The sequence below is a fragment of the Bubalus bubalis genome, chromosome 2 (genome assembly GCF_019923935.1).
Source record: "Bubalus bubalis isolate 160015118507 breed Murrah chromosome 2, NDDB_SH_1, whole genome shotgun sequence".
Taxonomy (NCBI): Eukaryota; Metazoa; Chordata; class Mammalia; order Artiodactyla; family Bovidae; genus Bubalus; species Bubalus bubalis.
In genome coordinates this window covers 32,020,723-32,041,378 of record NC_059158.1, presented here as the reverse complement: position 1 = coordinate 32,041,378, position 20,656 = coordinate 32,020,723, and the positions used below count along the sequence as shown (strand labels likewise).

General features: G+C 39.7%; 1 protein-coding gene across 3 annotated transcripts in view; it reads right to left on the bottom strand.

Annotated features, from left to right (window-relative positions):
* The window catches only part of LOC102405714 (24-hydroxycholesterol 7-alpha-hydroxylase), a 101,997-nt gene that overhangs the window by 34,419 nt on the left and 46,922 nt on the right, over positions 1-20,656 (bottom strand). For all 3 annotated transcript variants that reach the window (XM_044929320.2, XM_006076147.4, XM_044929324.2), the window contains exons 8-10: positions 16,529-16,662; positions 8,537-8,632; positions 7,593-7,681 (exon numbers count right to left, since the gene is read on the bottom strand). In XM_044929320.2, the coding sequence (XP_044785255.2) occupies positions 7,593-7,681; positions 8,537-8,632; positions 16,529-16,662 (319 nt within the window). The remainder of the gene's footprint in view (positions 1-7,592; positions 7,682-8,536; positions 8,633-16,528; positions 16,663-20,656) is intronic.

Below are 20,656 nucleotides of genomic sequence, written 5' to 3'. Positions count from 1 at the left end.
GCATACGCCAATATAAAGTAAAAGTTCAATTAAAAAAATAACCCATGGGCAATATTGTGATATATCATAGCTTTACTTCCAGTCCTCTTTTCCTAGGAATTAAAACTTCTTTCTGAACATGAGAGTGACCAAACTTATTAAAGAGCAGCACTTCAGTTTAATGAGGGGAGAAAGCCCACGGGGAAAAAAAAGTGATGGGGAGACACCCAGCCCAAAGTGGGCTTTCATTCTTTCCAACAGATACAAATCCTGTGCAGGTGTTCTGCGCACCACGGAGGGGCCGGCAATCTATTTGGTAAACAAAAGGAAAAGAGGGTCCTTGCTGGCATTTTTGGAGCAGAAATGCACACATGAGCATGTTTTATTTTGGAAGCACTTTGGCTTAAGTATCAAAAATCGCTCTGGAGTGTGCTGCTTCTGTTCTTGACAGACTTAAATCTTAGCTGCATAGACGTATCAGAATGAAATGTTTGGGGAAGTAATGACGGCAATTTTGCCAATGGTTTCTGTGCCCCTTCGAGTGAGTCAGTTCTCTTCAGTAAAGCAGAAAGGAGAGAGAAGTGTGGCTGGAAGTTAATAAGGGACCTGGCCACCTCATTCAGTCTTGCAGGTAACCACATCTGCTCTTCCCACTCCCAGCCCTTTCCCCATCTCCTCCAGGACACGTGCACAGCCATAATGAAAATGGAAACAAGCATGTAAGTAAATCCAGCTCATTCAGTTCCATTTAGCAACTGGAGTGGAGAGGATGCATTTGTTTATGTAACAAATTCCCCAGAATGAATTGAATTTGCAACTTATCATGAAATCCGGAGTGACTGGAGTTCCCCTCTCCTCAAAAGCAATTGGCTATCTTCTAAGAGGTCAAGAAGCAACAGTTAGAACCAGATATGGAACAACGGACTGGTTCCAAATCGGGAAAGGAGTACATCAGCATCAAGGCTGTAGATTATCACCCTGCTTATTTAACTTATATGCAGAGTACATCATGAGAAACGCTGGGCTGGATGAAGCACAAGCTGGAATCGAGATTGCCGGGAGAAATATCAATAACCTCAGATATGCAGATGACACCACCCTTATGACAGAAAGCAAAGAGCAACTAAAGAGCCTCTTGATGAAAGTGAAAGAGGAGAGTGAAAAAGTTGACTTAAAACTCAACATTCAGAAAACTAAGATCCTGGCATCCGGTCCCATCACTCCACGGCAAATAGATGGGGAAACAATGAAAACAGTGACAGACTTTATTTTCTTGGGCTCCAAAATCACTGCAGATGGTGACTGCAGCCATGAAATTAAAAGACACTTGCTCTTTGGAAGAAAAGTTATGACCAACCTAGACAGGATATTAAAAAGAGAGACATTACTGTGCCAACAAAGGTCCATGTAGTCAAAGCTATGGTTTTTCCAGCAGTCATGTATGGATGGGGGAGTTGAACTATAAAGAAAGCTAAGCCAAAGAATTTATGTTTTTGAACTGTGGTGTTGGAGAAGACTCTTGAGAGTCCCCTGGACTGCAAAGAGATCAAACCAGTCCATCCTAAAGGAAATCAGTCCTGAATAGTCACTGAAAGGACTGATGCTGAAGCTGAAGCTCCAATATTTTGGCCACCTGATGTGAAGAGCCAACTCAATGAAAAAGACCCTGATGCTGGGTCTTTCATTCACTTCTGATGCTGGGAAAGATTAAAGTCAGGAGAAGGGGATGACAGAGAACAAGATGGTTAGAAAGTGAAAGTAAAAGTGAAGTCACTCAGTTGTGTCCAACTCTTTGGGACCCCATGGACTGTAGCCTACCAGCCTCCTCCTGTCCATGGGATTTTCCAGGCAAGAGTACTGGAGTGGGTTGCCATTTCCTTCTCCAGGGGATCTTCCCGACCCAGGGATCAAACCTGGGTCTCCCACATTGCAGGCAGACGCTTTACCCTCTAAGCCACCAGGGAAGTCTGAGATGGTTAGACAGCATCACCAATTCAATGGACATGAGTTTGAGCACGCTCCAGGAGATGGTGAAGAACAGGGAAGCCTGGCCTGCTGCAATTCATGGGGCTGCAAAGAGTCGGACACGACTGAGCGATCGAACGACAACAGCATCCTCTAAGCATGAAAAGGGGGAAAGCTACTTATAGTGCGTCTCAAATGCAAGATTGCCCAAAGATATTTTACTGAATGAGGCACAATTATTAAAATTACATTAAAGTGAAAGTCGCTCAGTCATGTTGCAACCCCATGGACTATACCGTCCGTGAAATTCTCCAGGCCAGAATACTAGAGTGGGTAGCCTTTCCCTTCTCCAGGGATTTTTCCAACCCAGGGATCAAACCCAGGTCTTCCACATTGCAGATGGATTCTTTACCAACTGAGCTATGAGGGAAGTCCCCCACCCCCAACACACACACACAAATTACATTATCATTAATATAATAAACACATAGAAACAACTGTACTCAGAGCTTCACAAACCACAAATATAGAGCTGCCTTGCTACCACTAACTTATAGGCACATTACATTCCTACGAGCACTTAGCTTTTTTTTCTGCTCAGCATTTGATACCACTCTCTTTCAGGCAGGTATGCTTTCTTTTGTGCAGTTTGATTATTCTCATCTAGTCCACAAAGCCTTTTTCAATGCTCCTTCCTCTGAACTCCTATGGCATTTACAATATAGATGAATCACCTGGCATTTCTCTAATGCCATCTTATGCTGTTAAGTAAGTTTTTCATGTTGCTATGTCTCATCTCTCCAACTGCATTATAAGCAATTTAGGAATGCTGTGTGTCTTTGAATCTCTCTAGTGTCTTGAGGTGTCTTGAGTTAGACTATAAGCTCCTTGAGAAAAGGGACTTTGTCCATCATTTTGTTTTCCAAGGTAAGTCCTGGAACTTTACCCAGACATATAGCATACAACTGGTGACTATTTATTGAATGAAGGATAATCGTATGAATACTGGGTGCCCAAGAGATAACAGCAATGTGCTCAGTCACTCAGTTGTGTCTGACTCTTTGCAATCCCATGAACTGTAGCCCCAGGCTCCTCTGTCCATGGGGATTCTCCAGGCAAGAATACTGGAGAGAGTTGCCATGCCCTCCTGCAGGGGATCTTCCCAGCCCAGGGATCGAACCCAGGTCTCCTGCATTGCAGGTGGATTCTTTACTGTCTGAGCCACCAGGGAAGCCCAAGAATACTGAAGTGGGTTCCCAATCCCTTCTCCAGGGGAACTTCCTGACCCAGGAATCTAATCTATCAGCTGGACCTATGTTTGAATTAATTTTCCAATAATAATGCGATTTTTGTTAGTAATTCAAGATAAATCCGTGACCTAGCACTGCTTGCCCTAGGATACATGAAAAACCCAAATACACACAAAAAGTAGAAATCACAGTTTCTCTTCCCGAGAAGTCCATGCTTCATTTCCATGTCTCAAGTACTGCAGCCTTCCTCTTATTACACCCTTTTCTTATCCAAGCATGCCTTTGTAAGGGGGGGGAGGGTAATCTTGCCAAAGATCAGAGCTAGTGTTTTACACTGGAATTTAACCCATATCAATTAGCACAATGACACAGCCCACTGGGATCCTCTTGCAGGGATGGGCACCAAGGGCAAACAGGACTGTTGGCTTTGATGTGCATTCCAAGGGGTGGGTATGGCAGGCACATCCCTTTCTGCTAAGATCATCGACTCTCAGAGACACCCAGTTGACACTGGAAATCCCCCATCCTACTCCTCCGTCGAAATTCACAGTTCACTAGGAAAATGCCCATTCTTCATTTCGTATGCTGCTATGGCTGGTGCAGGCCAGTAGTTCACGTGTTTTTTCCTGTTTGTTTTTCTGCACAATCACTAGACTTCTCCAGCAGATTTATTTGGGAAGAATTCCCTTCCGCTGCAGAAACGTGTCTCGCCAGGGGTTCATCCTCTAAATATATTTTCTGAACTCCTGTCTTTCAAGGAGGAACTCTAGTTCTGCCATTCTGCTTTTTGGTTGGCGGCTGATGGCAGCATCAAGGTCTTACTCAGTGTTCACTTCGGAGAGGGCTCTTCTGGTTTGGTGGCCTAAACACCAAGGGGTAACAGCTGCAACCCGCAGTGTTTTCTTGACAAACTTTGATCATCAGCTAGTTCACAGGCAAATTTCTCTGACTCACTGAGTATTTGGTACATGAGAAAATAAACTGGCTCGAGGCATACAAACTAAGAATGGGTGCATTTTCTAGGGATTATACTAAGGTTTTGTGGGATTATATTTCTAGTGCAAAGATCTTTCTTAGCACACACTGTCCAAATGAAGTCATTCGCCCTCATGAACAATTTTCTGGTTTTTGTTTGCTTTTTTTTTTAATGTTTTATGGGTTGGCTGTATAAGTAACAGAAAAATTACGGCTATTAAAAACAGAAACTTAATAGAAAACTAAATAAACTAAGTTGGTTTTTAAAAATTAAGTCATATTTATTCAACATTCATATTCAGCCTACAGATTTTGGTTATACGATATATATGTTGCCACACTTTGTACTCAAAAGTTTTCGAAGGAAAACCTAATGTCTTGTCCTCCAAACTGCTCCTGTTACTAATTTCTCTATTTCTACCATGTCTTCCAGCCACGTAGATTCAAAGCCTCAAATCCTCAAATCCTCTCTCTCAGCTGATCACCATTTCTAGTCATTTTCCAAATCTGATAGATTCCACCACTTCATGTCTCTGAGATGGAATACAAGATGCCTTATAACCTAAGGCATGCCCCACTCGAGTCTGCTCTACCCAAATCTTTGTAATACATCATTGGACCAATGTTCTTTTTCAATCTGTCTTCTAGTCACTACTGGCCCCAGTAATAGTAAAACCATAACCCATAACCCACATACCTTTGACCAAATGACCCTTTGCTTACTGCTTCCTCTGTCCAGAAGTTCATCTAACTCTTCAAAGGCTTTTCTCCCCAGAAAACTGTCTAAGATCACCCTGATCAGATACACCCTCCCTTGAATCTCCAGAGCATGATGCTTGGCCATCTCTCATCCTGTGTTCCTTCCAGTTATTTGTGAACTCGATATGATATTCTCCTTACCTTCTCCAGATGTCATCTCCTGAGGACCGAGAATATGTCTTACTCTTGCCCAAAGCTTCTGCAGTACCCACTGCAGAACATACAGTATGAGCTTAGTGCATTGAAAAATGTATTGTTTCTGAATAAATAATATACTATTGATTGAGCTGAAATGTCCCACTATTGGACCCATTGCTATCAAACTCAAGCAAATGTCTGCCAGCCTCAAAAGATATCACAGTAAGATCATAAATAGCCTCTCTTAGAAACCACAGTCATCAGCTAATCCTTGATCATTGGCCCACACTATACACTGCATAGCAAAGCATTTCAGTCCTTGGTTTAAACTACTCGTTGCTCAATTTTAAAGATGCTTATGATAAAATCTTTAGGCACATCTAGGAATATATATAAAGGGACTAAAAAAAGCATTAGCTAATGTTTTTAAAAGACTTACAACATTGATATTAGTAGATGACAAAAATATTAAATATGTTATTGGTTTAAGAACTGCTTTTCTAAAGTAAAACTAATATTAGAGGAAGGATGAGCTTCATGGAGTTTTGTAGTTATTATTATTTTTGTTTGTTATACTATTCCCTTACAGTATCTGACACTTAGTTATAATGTTCAACTTTGGAGTTTCTTTGGTGGGCATGTGAGCATGCTTTCAGGTCTAACCAATGAAACCTCCAACTCAAACTGCCTTAAAAAACAGTGAACATTTATCACATATATATATTACATGTAATATATATTATTTATAAGGTTAAAAATATTTATTATCTATCACAACAGTAAGTAGAGTAGCTCCTCAATATTGATTCAGTGACACGTGACATCTCACAGACCAGGATTTTCCCATATTTCTTCTCTGTGTCCTAAAGCTTATTGCTCTTGAACTTGCTCTTAGCAACAACCGGAGCTACCTGCTTGCTTGTTCACTTCTAGTGGGAGAGGACAGAGGGGGCCTCTCTCCTATGCATAGAAGAAAATCGTGTCTCCCTTCAATCTGATTGACCAATTTAAGCCAAGGATGAACAGTTGTCTCCAGGGAAACACCAGGCACCAATCTGCTTACCTACCCCTCAGCTTCTAGAACAACTTCTAGGAAGGAAGACAGAATTTCCATGGTCAGCCAAGGCTAATTATAACCATTTTGGTGGTGGTGGTGATGGTTTAGTCACTAAGTTGTGTCTGACTCTTGCGACCCCATGGACTCTAGCCTGCCAGGCTCGTCTGTCCATGAGATTCTCCAGGCAAGAATACTGGAGTGGGTTGCCATTCCCTTCTCCAGGGAATCTTCCCTACCCAGCAATCAAACCCAGGTTTCCTGCATTGCAGGCAGATTCTTTACCGACTGAACTACAACAAAAACCAAGTTGGTATTATAAAACATATAACAAAGGAGGAGTTGAATGGATGCTGTTGAGTAAGTCATAATCACAAATATGGATTGGTTTAATTATGTTCAAACAATGGAGATGAGTGCCTTAAGTTAAAACTACAATGTTTCGAATATAGAATTTTTAAAGGATTTGTATGTTCACTGAATGAGATTTTGTTCTAAACAGGTACCTACATTTCTCCAACAGAACCATCTCCAATGAGGAAATGGTATTTATTCGATGTAGGCTGTACATTTTCAAAGGTCAGGGACCATGTCTATCTTTCTCCATGCTCTATTCTTAACACTTAGTACAGGGCCTGCTACAGGTGAGATGTTCAAAATAAATAAACATTATTTAAGATGTTCTTAAATAAACAGTAAGTAACTTGCACTAGAACAGGGCATCACATTGAATAGTCAGCCTGGGTACCATATTAATTTAACTCTAAAAGACATCAAAGGCAGGTTATTATAGAACCAAACTAATTCAATAAACAAAAACCACCTAATAAGTTGCTGTGATGGTCCAAATTAAAGATGTTCTCTAACCCCAGCAAATGTCCATCATAACACTGTTATGGACATATCAAGAAATACTGATACTTCTATCTTTATCTTTGGCTTCCCAGGTGGCTCAGTAGTAAAGAATCTGCCTGCCAATACAGAAGATGCAGGAGACTCGGTTCAATCCCTGGGGCAGGAAGATCTTTGGAGAAGGAAATGCAACCTACTCCAGTATTCTTGCCTGGAAAAATTCATGGACAGAGGAACCCAGTGGGCTACAGTCCATAGGCTGCGAAGGGTTGGACACAACTGAGCACACACGCACACTATCTTTATCTTTAAAAAAGAAGTCAAAGCACTTCAAATCATCCTTGTAGGAAAGTTGAGCATTTGAAACACAAACCCAGCTTTCATCTGGTAGCTGCAACTGTAATATTTAATTCTCACGAAGTCTCCTATCAGAAACCACTGCAGACATTCCCAGAAAGACATCACACAATACGATGGGCCAACCAAAGAGAATGTGGTCTCCTAGATTTCCTTTAGTTTCGATAATAAAGAAAAGAGGGATTAAGCCAAAGCTTTCCCTCTCTGAGCCTTCATCTTTCTGCAGACTTTTTGGATAAATGTGACCCAGCTGTCACACTGACCTTCCAGGACACTGGTACTTCCCGCTCCCAAATGCCATGAAGCAGTCCAAGAAAGCGTGCTTCTCTAAATTTGCCTCTTTCCAACGTTCCTGTGGGAAGAAAGCATTTTTTTTCCCCAAATCAGTCTTATATAAATAAGCTTAACTTTATTTCTCTAGGCTAAAAATGATCTTGTACAGCTAATCCTTGCATATAAAGTTGCAGGGTTGTTGGTCATTTTTTCCAACCTGTTATTAATATCAGCCACCATTATGTTTTTGGAACATGAACTAATAAATAAAAAGGTTTAAAAAAGAAATTTTCTTAAGTGGCAAATGTAAATGATAATGTAAATCAACCACAGAATTGACCTCAGAAGAGGAAGAATATTTATAATAAGGCCCCAGGCTCCATCATAAAATTGCTCTTGGTAATAAATTTAACAAGGAAACACTGACAGCCCTCCCAGTTGGAGAAAGCTTGGTGTGTAGAATGAATACATCTGGATGCCATTTTTGAAAATTTCACCTAAAGGCAGAGAGTGGACTAAATGACCTCTTAAAATTCTATTTTGCGCTGTAATTCCTCAATTCTAAGAAACAGCAGAACACAGTTTTAATTTGCTTCATTTTTATTTTTTGTACTCCATGGAAACCAATAACAGAAGCAATTCCCTGAAGAACATGAAATAAGGCTTCTATTAGAATCAAGCATATTTACTTTGCCACGTCCTGTTCGTTTCAGATAAAAATTTATTTTAAAGTGGGTGAAGCTTATTCCAAAAATTTCTCTGATTCGTAAATGTTATACCACTTATGTTACAAATCTAATCTGTGCTTCATAGCTTTAGTTACTAGAGAGAAATACGACTTCCTAATGCTAATAGCCCTAATTGATTTATGAATTCATGTTCTTAGCATAAAGAGGAAATCCAAGGACAATGTACATGGAAAGAGACAACTTACAGGCTTGAACAGGTCGGGTTCAGGAAAATACTTTGGATTTCGATGTAGCCAAAATGGAGACAACATCAATAAGTCACCAGAAGGAACAGTGTAATTCTACAAGAGAAAAATCAGTTCCAAGTCATGTTTTGAAGTTTGCTTTAATGAGATCGTGGGTCATTTAAACTCATCCTACAACCATATTTGAGAGAAGACATATCCATGGTATAAATGATGGTGAGACAATCTCTTTCCTGGATGGCTCACTTCTATTTTCTAATGCAGGCAATTACTTATGTCTAATTCTGATGATTAGTTAAACATACATATATCTTTGGTTACATGGGGGAAGATAGTAGATAAATGTGAAAATTTTAGTATTATATTTATTAGTTTAGGTCTGCTCTAATGTGAGGTCTTCCTTGGTGGCTCAGATGGTAAAGAATCCACCTGCAGTGCAGGAGACCCAGGTTTGATCTCTGGGTCAGGAAGATCCCCTGGAGAAGGGAATGGCAACCCACTCCAGTATACTTGCCTGGAGAACCCCATGGACAGAGGAGCCTCGTGGGCTACAGTTCTTGGGGTTGCAAAGAGTTGGGCACAACTAAGCAACTAAGACATACTCTAATGCAGCTTTTGATGTTTGATATTGGGCTTCCCAGGTGGAGCTGGTGATAAAGAATCTGCCTGACAATGCAGGAAACGTGGGTTTGATCCCTGGGTCAATACCCTAGAGGAGGCCATGGCAACACAGTCCAGTGTTCTTGCCTGGAGAATCTCATGGACAGGGGATCCTGGTGGGTTGCAGTCCATAGGGTTGCAAAGAGTCAGACACAAATGCAGTGACTTAGCATGTGTGCACACATTGGGGTTTGCAGCATGTGGCCTTGATGATGGACATCACAGTGGATTCTGAGGTTCTGGAGCAGAAAAGACTAACTCTGAGACAGGACATTGGCCATATTAGCACTGAGAACAGGGGTAGCGAGTATCCTGTCATTGGGAGTGCTGATGACAGTGTCAGGGAAGGGGCAGAGAATTCTCTGTTTGACTCCAGCAGCAGCAGCAGTTAGGGCAGAAAGAAGTCGAAGACAACTGATTAGGAAGACACAGGACAAAGCAAGTGCTGTGTGCTTATTGGGTTTGTTTCACGTTTGAGGTGTTGGTGGTTGTGAAACTGATGATAAACATTATGTTTCTCGAAGCAGCAGAGTCTGCATTATCCTTCTCCATTCACCTTATAATAGGTTTTCTTGATATATAACATGTGCACGCTTAGTTACTCAGTCGTGGCTGACTCTTTGCGACTCTTTGGACTGTAGCCTGAGAACTAAACACTGTTTCACAAAATCATCTTTATACGACTTCCCTGGTGGTCCAGTGATAAAGAAGCTGCCTGCCAATGCAGGAGACACAGGTTTGATCCCTGATCCAAGATCCCATGTGCTGTGGGACTACTAAGCTCATGTGCCACAGCTACTCACCAGTGCTCCACGACAAGAGACGCTACACAATGAGAAGCCAATGCACTGCAACTAGAGAAAGCCTGCACACAGCGATGAAGACCCCGTGCAGCCAAAAATAAATAATAAAATAAAATTATAAAAATAATCATCTTTATATCACCTTCTTTAGGAGCCAGAGGACAAAGAGCTCCCGCACGGTGTGAGATGGCTAGAGAGCCATCACCTCTACTGAGGTGAAGATATTTTACTAGTAACTCCCTGTGCCAAGCGGCAGAAGCCACACCTGTTTAATCCTGCAGAGTTTTGAAGTCTTCTCAAGGTATTTGCAAAACACTTACCTGAAATCTACGTATTTAGAATAGCAGCATCTTCCAGTTAAAAACATCTCTTTTTATGGAAGCAGGGAGTGGACAGAGGAGGGGAGGGGGCCGTCACTGTTTAACCCAAGAGACCCCTGTTGGTTCCCATGGGAGCTGAGTAGTACTTGAGTCTGGTGGTTTCGGTACCAGGGTTGCTAGAGAGTTAGATCAAAATGAGGAGAGATGGAGGCATTTGCTTCTGTCCTCTTACCGTCTTTAAAGTGGAAAGAGACCTGTGAGATCCCAGTCCTGTGTGTTCACTCTACCTCTGTTGGAACTGAGGCTAGAAGCATCACAACTGGTTCTGAAGTCAGCTGGGGAGGGCCCTGATATGTTTAGGGGCCGCCCTGGGCCAGGTGTCCAGTCCGGGCAGCCGCCACCTTCCCCTCCCCACCCTCATAGCTCCCTTTAGTGGCTGCTGACCTAGCATCATGTCATAGACACTGACGGCTGCAGCCCACAAAGCAGGCCGGTAGAGGAAGACTTCAGAAGGACCTCAGGAACAGCAGTCATACTAACAACAGGGAGGAGACTAGAAAGAAGTTCCTGTTGCTGCAGCAAATGGTAGGTGGATGAGGGAGTGAGGAGGATGTAAGAAACAGGTGTAGCAAAGGAACCATCTGAGCAAATGGACATCATCATGTCCGGTCCAAACGGTCCTGTCCTTGCAACATGGCAGATGAAAAAAAAGATCAAGGGAGAGACGAAACAGTCAGAGGACTCGGCACAGATCACGAGGAAGTGGAAGTCACAACTTCTCTGTGTTGCAATAATTGCACCTGTCAGGTAAGCCAAAGTGATCTTGACCAGCCCACACCATAGGGATGCCGTGAGATCAGATGAACTTCATCTGCTAGTCCAGAGATGAGCTTTCTTGATGAGCAAAGAGAAGGAGTCTCTGCTGTAAATCAAGAAGGATGTCAACATCTAAAGTGGTGCAAGGAATGCAGACTCTACTTCAAGAAGAGTAGAGTCCTGTAAAGGCAAAGCATCCATCAGAGGAGCCCGACCCCAAAAAGCACACTCTTTCTCTCTAGCTCTTGAGCCAGAAGCTTAGCTGGTGTGAGCTGCTTAAAAAAAAAGAAAAAGAAAAAGTACTTTATAAAAAAGTACTTTACAAAAGTGTATTCTTCTGTATAATAAAAAACTGCTCTCTAGACACTTAGGAAAATTCAGGAAAATAGAAAAAATAGAAAGCAACCAGAGTTCTGGCAACAGAAGACAGTTATCAACTGGCTAGACTTCCCTCCAGTACTTTTAGCTAATAACAGCAGTTTAGGTTTTTGTTGTTTTTAAATGTAGTTTATTGTTTATATATGTGTGTGTGCTTAGTCGCTCAGTTGTGTCTGACTCTCTGTGGCCTCATGGTCTGTAGCCTGCCAGGCTCCTCTGTCCACAGAATTTTCCAGGCAAGAATACTGGAGTGGGTTGCCATTTCCTACCTCAGGAGATTTTTCCAGTCCAGGGATGGAATCCGCATTTCCTGCATTGGCAGGCACGTTCTTTAGCACTAGGGCCACCTGGGAAGTCGATTGTTTATATATACTGATATGTATCATTTACAAATGCATAAATGAACCCAGTATACACATATTATTATTTTTGTCCCTATTGAATAATTTTTGACTCTTACTTTGTTCACTTGATATTATAGCATAAGTATTATTTTTATATTATATATTCATATAAAACAATTTTCTTTCCAATGGATGCTTAACCAATCATTTTCTACTATTATTTCTATAACAAATAATGCTATCACAAGTATCTTCTTTCACAAAGCACTGTTCATATAAAACCTTTTAACAAAGATGTTCAGAAGACATGAGAATATACATGTCCTATGTCTTCTGAATATCTAAGGCTATTCATACATATTGCTTAATTGTTCCCTCAAATTTTGTAGCAAGATATGTTTCTAACTGCAAGATATGAGAGGATCAATTTCATTGCCCTCTTATCTGCTAACCTGACATTTTAAATAGGTTCTTTTTTATTGCTGGTCAAGAATTTATGTCTTAGCTGAGTATTTTTCACTTTAAGTTGTTTTCTCCCATAAAATTTGTGTCATGTCCTACCCTCAGTAATCTATGTAATATTAGTGCTTTACTTATTGATCTGTGATTCATTAAATACTAAAATCATTTACACTTGCATTGTGCTTATACTGATATTCATTCTTAATTTTTTGGCTTACATTTAATTTAGGTTATACTTAATAGGACATGTTAAATTTTGATATGGTACAGTCTGTTCATCTGCATTGTGGTTTCACTGATTAATCCTAAACCTAAGAAGCTCCAAAATGATATTCATGTGAAGTGAAGTGAAAGTTGTGTGCTCAGTTGTGTCCAAGTCTTTGTGAGCCCATGGACTACACAGTCCATGTAATTCTCCAGGCCAGAATACTGGAGTGGGTAGCCTTTCCCTTCTCCAGGGATCTTCTCAACCCAGGAATAGAACCAGGGTCTCCTGCATAGCAGGCAGATTCTTTACCAGCTGAGCCACCAGGGAAGCCCAAGAAAACTGGAGTGGGTAGCCTATCCCTTCTCCAGTGAATCTTCCCGACCCAGGAATCAAACTGGGATCTCCTGAATTGCAGGCAGATTCTTTACCAACTGAGCTATCAGGGAAGCCCTCTCTTCACAATAGTGGCTTTCAAAGGTGGGGTAGGTCTTCTGGGAGTCCCGAGACCTTTGCAGAGAATCAGCTAGATCAAAAATCATTCCTGAATAAAAGACTTATTCAAAGTATAGGATGGTGGAGGTCATTCAGTCACTAAGTGGTGTCCAACTCTTATGACCCCATGGACTCCCACAGACTTCTGTGCCCGTGGAATTTTCCAAGCAAGAATACTAGAGTGGGTTGCTATTTCCTTCTTCAGGGGATCTTACCAACTCAGGTATTGAACTCGGGTCTCCTGCCTTGTAAGCAGTCTCCTGCATTGCAGGTGGAATCTTTACTGACTGAGCTACCAGGGAAGCATGACAGGCCAATGTATTTTAATGTAACTAAGTACCAAAAAAATTCATTGATAAAATTTCAGATTGCAACAAACTTAAAAAAGTATCTCTGTTGAGTTTTAGTGTAGAATCAAATAGCAACAAAGATATCTGAAAAAGGCTAATAAAATACTCCTTTCTTTTTTGGTTACATGCCTGTGGGAAGCTGAATTTTTTTTAATTTCCATCAGTAGAAAACAATATATCACAACAGATTGACAGCAGACACATATATGGGAATTCAGTTGTCTTTGCAAACACTTGAAATGATGCTGTTCTATTTTTTATGTGTTTTGAAAAATATAGTCATGTTTCATAAAACCACATTATTATTTTAACATGTATTAGGCTTCTTATTTTTAAAATGAATTACTTGGTGACTGAACAACAACAACTAGATAAACATTTTAATAATTTCTCAGCTTTATTTTCCAATACAGCAAATATTGATAGATATAACTCCTATACACAAAAGCTCTTTGAGGCTCTTAATAATTTTGTAAAGTAGAAAGGGGCCATAAGGTCAAAAAGTTTGAGAACTGTTATTCTAGAAGCTAAAAAAAAAAAAAAAAAAAAAAATACCCATTGTTAACCAATCATCCCAAACCATATATTAATCTCATTCTTCTTCAGGGACTTAAAAAGATTTATCTATCCAATATTATATATTCTGCATGACTTGTGTCTTTGTTACTTATCTAGTCTGTTATATTGACCTGACTATCAGGTCGGACACCAGTATCATGCCATTTAAATTACTATAGTTTTGTTACATGTTTTAATACCTTGAGAATATAACTAATATTCCTTAATTATTCATATTTTCCAGCACTTTTTTTGGTTAGTTTTTTCCTAGGTGGGGCTTCCCTGGTGGCTCAGAAGGTAAAGCATCTTCTCCCTGCAATTCAGGAGACCTGGGTTCGATACCTGGGTCGGGAAGATCGCCTGGAGAAGGAAATGGCAACCCACTCCAGTACTCTTGCCTGGAAAATTTTATGGATGGAGGAGCCTGGTAGGCTACAGTCTGTGGGGTCGCAAAGAGTTGGACACGACTGAGCGACTTCACTTTCTTTTCTTTCACTTTCTTTTCTTTCACTTTCTTTCCTAGGTATTCTTGCAGATTAACCTGGTACTAAATATGAAACCTTGAATAGAGAGCACAAGTAGAAGCTTAAGAATTTTGGAAAGGTGGCATAATAAAGAGAATGACGGAACAGAGCAAACCAAAGAAAGTAGATAAAGTCTGTCCATTCTCACTTATTCATATATATATATATAAATATATAAAGAAGTAATTACGAGAGCAAGAATATATATCCTGCTCAGACTCCATTAGGAAACAGCAATGGAGAATACTTCTAGAATTCATAGCAAGGAAACTTGACCAATGGGTCAAGACATAGGTGATCCCATCTGTGAATGTTTTTATGGTCCAAACTCCTGGGAACATGTTAATATATTCAGCAAAGATATTCTACTTTGTTTCAGAGAATATTTGATGTTTAAAAGAACCAAGTTGCATTCATTTATACTAAGAAGATAATCAGTAATGTGCACAAATATTTAGCTATAGGAATGTTCATCTTTACACTGTTTATAATAGTGAAAGAATGGAAACCAAATACATATTCAAGAACAGAGAACTGATCTAAAAATTTATTTGGTGTCCATATATTCAATATTAGATTATGCTGTAATTCAAAATGACATAAATGTCTTTTATTGATTAAAAAACTATTTTGGATCTATTATTAAATAAAATAAAAGTAAGTTGTGAGAAAATTAGCTTGGTGTAACCTCAATTTATTTTTTAATGAACATACTACAGGACAAAATTCTAAAATTACAATAATATCAAAATGTTCACAGTGGTTATCTCTGACTTGTGAGATTCTAAGCAATTTTTAATTTCTTCTTTTAGCTTCTCTTTATGGTCTTTTTCTCCTCTAAACTCTGAAATAGCAGAAAAATTCAGGTATAGATCTAACAGAATTTGTATAGGATCGGTAGGCTTAAAATAACAATAAAAACAAACATCCACTTGTCTTTGTCAGACAATTAACTATTCTGCAATTCAGATACTTATCTACTGGCCAGGATATAAATAAGGCTTAATAAAAATTCAATAACACGTATATTGAATAGTAATATTCAGAGTGATGAACACATTGTTCTACTTAACTGCATGAAGTTGTTTGATTATTTCCAATCAATATGTATATTTTTATTATATAAATAAATTTTTATATATTTATTATACAAATTATATATATATTTAGATTTATACATATTTAAATATACATTCATTTATATCCATAGCCTAATATAATTAATACTTTGATTATTTAAAAGCAAAAACTGTTAAAAATCCCTTTAAAACTCAATGCTACAATTTGCATAAGATCAGTTAAATAAACTACATTTCCTTTGTATTTAGCAAGTAGCAACTTGTATAAAATTTGGATTTTTTGTCTCTTTTGTGTTCTACTACCACAAAATTTTCTTCATTTAAATCCAGGCACTCTCAAGCTGTGTATAAACAAAGCTAATATAAATGGAGGGCTGACTAAATACAACCTATCTGGATAATTCAGGCCCCAAGTCAATCATCTAAAAAAGATTATTTTGTTCTGCCTGATTGGTTCACTGTATATGGAACTAAACATCTGCCATACGTACATACCTTTTCTGGTGCACTTGAGAAAATTCTGCTTGGCCCATAGAAAGGACCTCACTCCGTTTTTAATTCCTAACATCAGTTGCAGCTACCCATGGCGTTCCTGCTTTGCGTATCTGTAACTGTGAACTGGGGCCTGAAGTCTTCCAGTTATCCTAAAGGACCTTCTTCATGCCCTCAATTCCCCAACCTATTCCAGCTGAGGAATAGGTTGGTCCAACAGAGAAGAGATTTTCCAACCTACCTGCTTGTTGAAATAGGATTATACTAATTCTGATACAGAACCACATAGCCAAAGTGATTACAAAAGGGTTGTGTTTTAGCTGAAATATTTGCCAACAGATAAATACCCATATTAACAAAATGTTGCTGTACAACTTTTACTAGTAACCTGTTTCTGTGTCACTCAGTATTTAAGGGAAATTGAGAAAGTATCTAACAAACAAATGGATAAAGTATCCACTTTTTTTCTAGAAGGTTCATTATTTTAAAACAAAATCAAAGCTCACCAGAATTTTAACTGGCTTCAGCACTTTTCGAGCGATGACACCAGGGGCTCTTAAACGAATGGTTTCCAAAATACACCATTTAATTAGAGGGAGTTTCTTCAAGTCCTCCTCAGACACTTTAATCTTATCTTTACCTGCAAAGAGAATTAAAAAAAAAAAAAAAAGGATTTAAAGAGGCCAGAAAGTGATTTTATGTAAGGTCATCAACGTAGTTTAAGAACTGCCTCTGACATCAAGTGTCAATATTACTATTATCTTTGCATATCAAGTTTAGCCATTTATTATCTCTTTTTATCATTTTATTCTTACCAAGATAAAATGGATGGCATAAAAAACTAAACCAGTGATGATTACTGTAGTGTAATGGATTGGTATCAGCCTTGGTTCTTACAAGTCCTATGGCTACCAAATGTCTAAGATAGTCCCTGTCAGAAAAGAGTTCAAGTTTATTCATTTCATTATTTCTTGTCCAAATTTTCATTTCACTTAAGGAAAGAGCAATAAAAGACAGGCATCAAAAGTACAAAGTAAGGGTCTTACTTGCCTAGTGGTACAATGGCTAAGACTGTGGACTCCCAATGCAGGGGACCAGCCTTGATCCTTGGTCAGGGAACTAGATCCCACATGCCAAAACTAAGATTCGCATGCCGTAACTAAGATTCCTGCAAGTAACAACTAAAGATCCCGTGTGCTACAACTAAGAGCAGACACAGCCAAACAAATAAAATTTTAAAGAAAGTAGAAAGTAAGAGATGTGAGACGCCGCCTGACTTTCTTCGCTTATCTCTTCCTTGCTGAACTGTTTCTGTTTTTGCTTTTGTTTTTTAATCATTTAATCATACATTTCAGAGGGTGCAAAAAGAATATTAAGAAAGGGGCGATGGCACATGTATGTTTCATCTGGAATTATGAGCTTCCCAAACATAGCTGCATCAAACATTCCTACTGTAAGTTGTATACCTGAACTAATATTTAGGTTGAAGGCACCTGAGTTGGTCTTTTTATGGACCGACATATGGCCAGGGCCTTTGATCAAATGAGACAATTTAATTAATGGTGTTTTAAGTAAAATGTTTACACTTTGAAAATTACTTGAAACAACTCAGCATTCCATTTTGACAGTGTATGCTGAATAAATTCAACAACATGGTAAGTTTGAATAAGTCAACTTTCACATTTGCCTCCCAACTGTACTGGGAACCAGTGTCTGGGAGTGGAATGCGGGTCTCCAGACGCATCTGTCTGACTCTAGATAAGGCTTGTTCTACAGTCAGCCCATCCTGAGGGAGAGGGCTGGGTGAGTGCTGCCTGGGAAACCTTCTCAGTCAGTACATGTGGAATTCCCAAGGAGTCAGAAGCAAATGTTTTTGCTTAGCAGAGTCTGGGAACCAGGGTTTTTGTTTGAGCCCTGATTCTATTAATCCCCATAGGGGCCTCTATACACTCCACTAAACTTGACAGATTTTTGAGCACTGAACAAGTCCCAGGAGCTGAGTCGGGCTCCACCAGGGTTACAACCATGAAGGTATTCCTGCCATACACTCAGTCCAGGCCATAAGAGAGGAGCAGGGATAACTGGTTTCCATGCAGACAAGGAAACCATTCTGTGAGATGTAAGATATTCGAAGATAGTTAAAAGCAGGGAGGGTACTGAAATGCAGGATAACAAACTTGAGAACATCAACTTAAAAATGTAAGAGGGGATCTGAGATTCTTTCAGAATGTGCACGTGTGCGCGCTCAGTTGCTTCAGTCCTGTCTGACTCTTTGTGACACTATGGACCGTAGCCCGCCAGTTTCCTTGAGTTCAAAAAAAGAAAAAAAGAAAGACAAAGGGAAAAGAAAAGCACTGCCTAATGGCCTATATTAGAAGACTGATGAAGTCGTCTAATAAATATGGCTATACATTAGCCCTGTGGTGGAAACACGAGACAAAGGGAGTATCGATGTCTGTGCCAAAGAAGCCCAAGGGAACTGGGGCTGCTGGAGTCTCAAGAAAGTGAGACGGGGCTGGAGGGGCTTTAAGACAAGAGCAGACCCAGCTACCTGGCAGGTGACCAGCAACCTAGTAGAAGGCTAAGGAACGCTCTGGAGACACAGTTCGATCCCTAGGTCAGGAGGATTCCCCTGGAGTAGGAAGTGGCAATGCGCTCTTCCTGGGAAGAGCGCTCTTCTTGCCTGGGAAATCCCAGGGACAGAGTTGCCTGGTGGGCTACAGTCCATGAGGCTGCAAAGAGTCGGACACAGCTGAGTGACTGGGCATAAGCACAAGCACTAGAAGAAGACTCACCATGGGAGAAATGCCGGACGAAACTTTCAAGAACAGAAAATTCAACTTTACGTCATACACTCGCTTTTAAGCTGCTCTGACTACTGTGCAATTTTCCCTTTCCTTGTCCCATATTTTCAATATTTTAATAAAGTCAGATAACACATACCATAAGTTAACACTTGGGGAAATACAGACCTGGGTGTGTCCAGGAGGCAGTGAGATTCAGAAAAGAGGCAGAACATCCAGAAAGGAAAAGACTGTGGGAGGGGAGAAATTAGGAAACGAGAGACTGAAAATCAAGAGAAGCTCTGAGAGGCACAGGCCTCTACTTCCGGCCGCCTCCCCCACTTCTTCCAGAGATTCCTAGAATTCTTGGAGGGGATTCAGAACAATTTCACCTTTATCTTGGAAACCAATGTGACCCCAGCAAGAAGGGCCCTTGCCAAATGGACATTACAAATAGATCAGTGATAATCTACGATTCAGATTCTAAATCTTACTTAAAATATGACATTTCTCTTTAAAAATCTATTTAGAACCTGCCTGCCAATGCAGGAGACATACGAGATGCAGGTTTGATCCCTAGGTCGGGAAGATCCCCTGGAGGAGGGCAACCCACTCCAGTGTTCTGGCCTGGAGAATTCCCATGGACAGAGGAGCCTGGCAGGCTACAGTCCATAGGGTCACACAGAGTCAGACATGACTGAAGGGACTTAGCACGCAATCTGCAATTCAGATTCTAAATCTTACTTAAAGTAAGAGTTTTCTCTTGAAAAATGTATCTAGAGCATCTACATTAGATAAATTCACTAAACAATCCCTCTAGTATTTTCTGTGTTTTATTTTACTGCAGGTATAGGATATAGAAAATAAAGATTTCTCTACTTAATCAAGAATAAATGACTGCCAAGGGTCAGAATTTGTGTTTAAAATCAGATCTTTGCGACTCCAAAGTGACTTACCTACTTTGAGACAGCCATAATTCTGGCCTTGAAAAAGTTTGGACTCCAGTAATAGTCAAGTTTCTGACTTTCTTTTGGAGAAAAGTTTTGTTTTCTTTTTTTCTTCTGAAATATTCTTAGGAGACTAATTGAATTATAAAGTGCAAAAAATGTTTTGTATTATATAATAAACAAAAGCTTGCTCTGAATTGAAAATAATATTTAAAATCTATTATGACCTGCCATTGTAGAAGAGATGCAGAGTACACTTGGAAAATAAATGTTTTAATAAGATATTTTTAGTTTCTCAAATCCCAGTGTGAGGTAGGAAAAATAAGGTAGGATTCCCAGACTAGACAAAGAAAAAGAAAGGGAGAGATGCTGTTTCCAAACAACATCTTCAGGTTAAAGATGTTTCTTATTATAACTCTTAGAAATAGCTCTGTACCCATACTGTGCATATTTCAATGCACATCTGTGGTTTGTTCTTCCAGTGTTTTGACTCTAAAATTAGAAGGCTCCACTTGGAAGAAAGCCAAGGTAATCATCAGAAGGGCTAGTGCCTAATGGAGACCGGGACCAGTATAAAAGACTGCCAGGGAAGAAACCATGGGCGATTTAGGGTAAAATGTAGAAGACATCTGTTTTGTTCTCGGCACAAATGCAATAGAAGTCAAACCAATAACAGGATATTGGAAACCAAATAAAAGAAAGGATAATTCTTGAGTTCAGAAATAGCGCAGAACGTTTCTAAACTGTTATGTATAGTTTTAGGATTCTGCACACATGATGACAAGCATGTTAGAATGCAGTAACTGTGATTTACATTTGTTAAGGATGTAGAATAGATTAAAATTCTATTACTTCAACCATTTATTCACTCAGTATAAATGTGCTTTGTATCTGTTACTTCCGA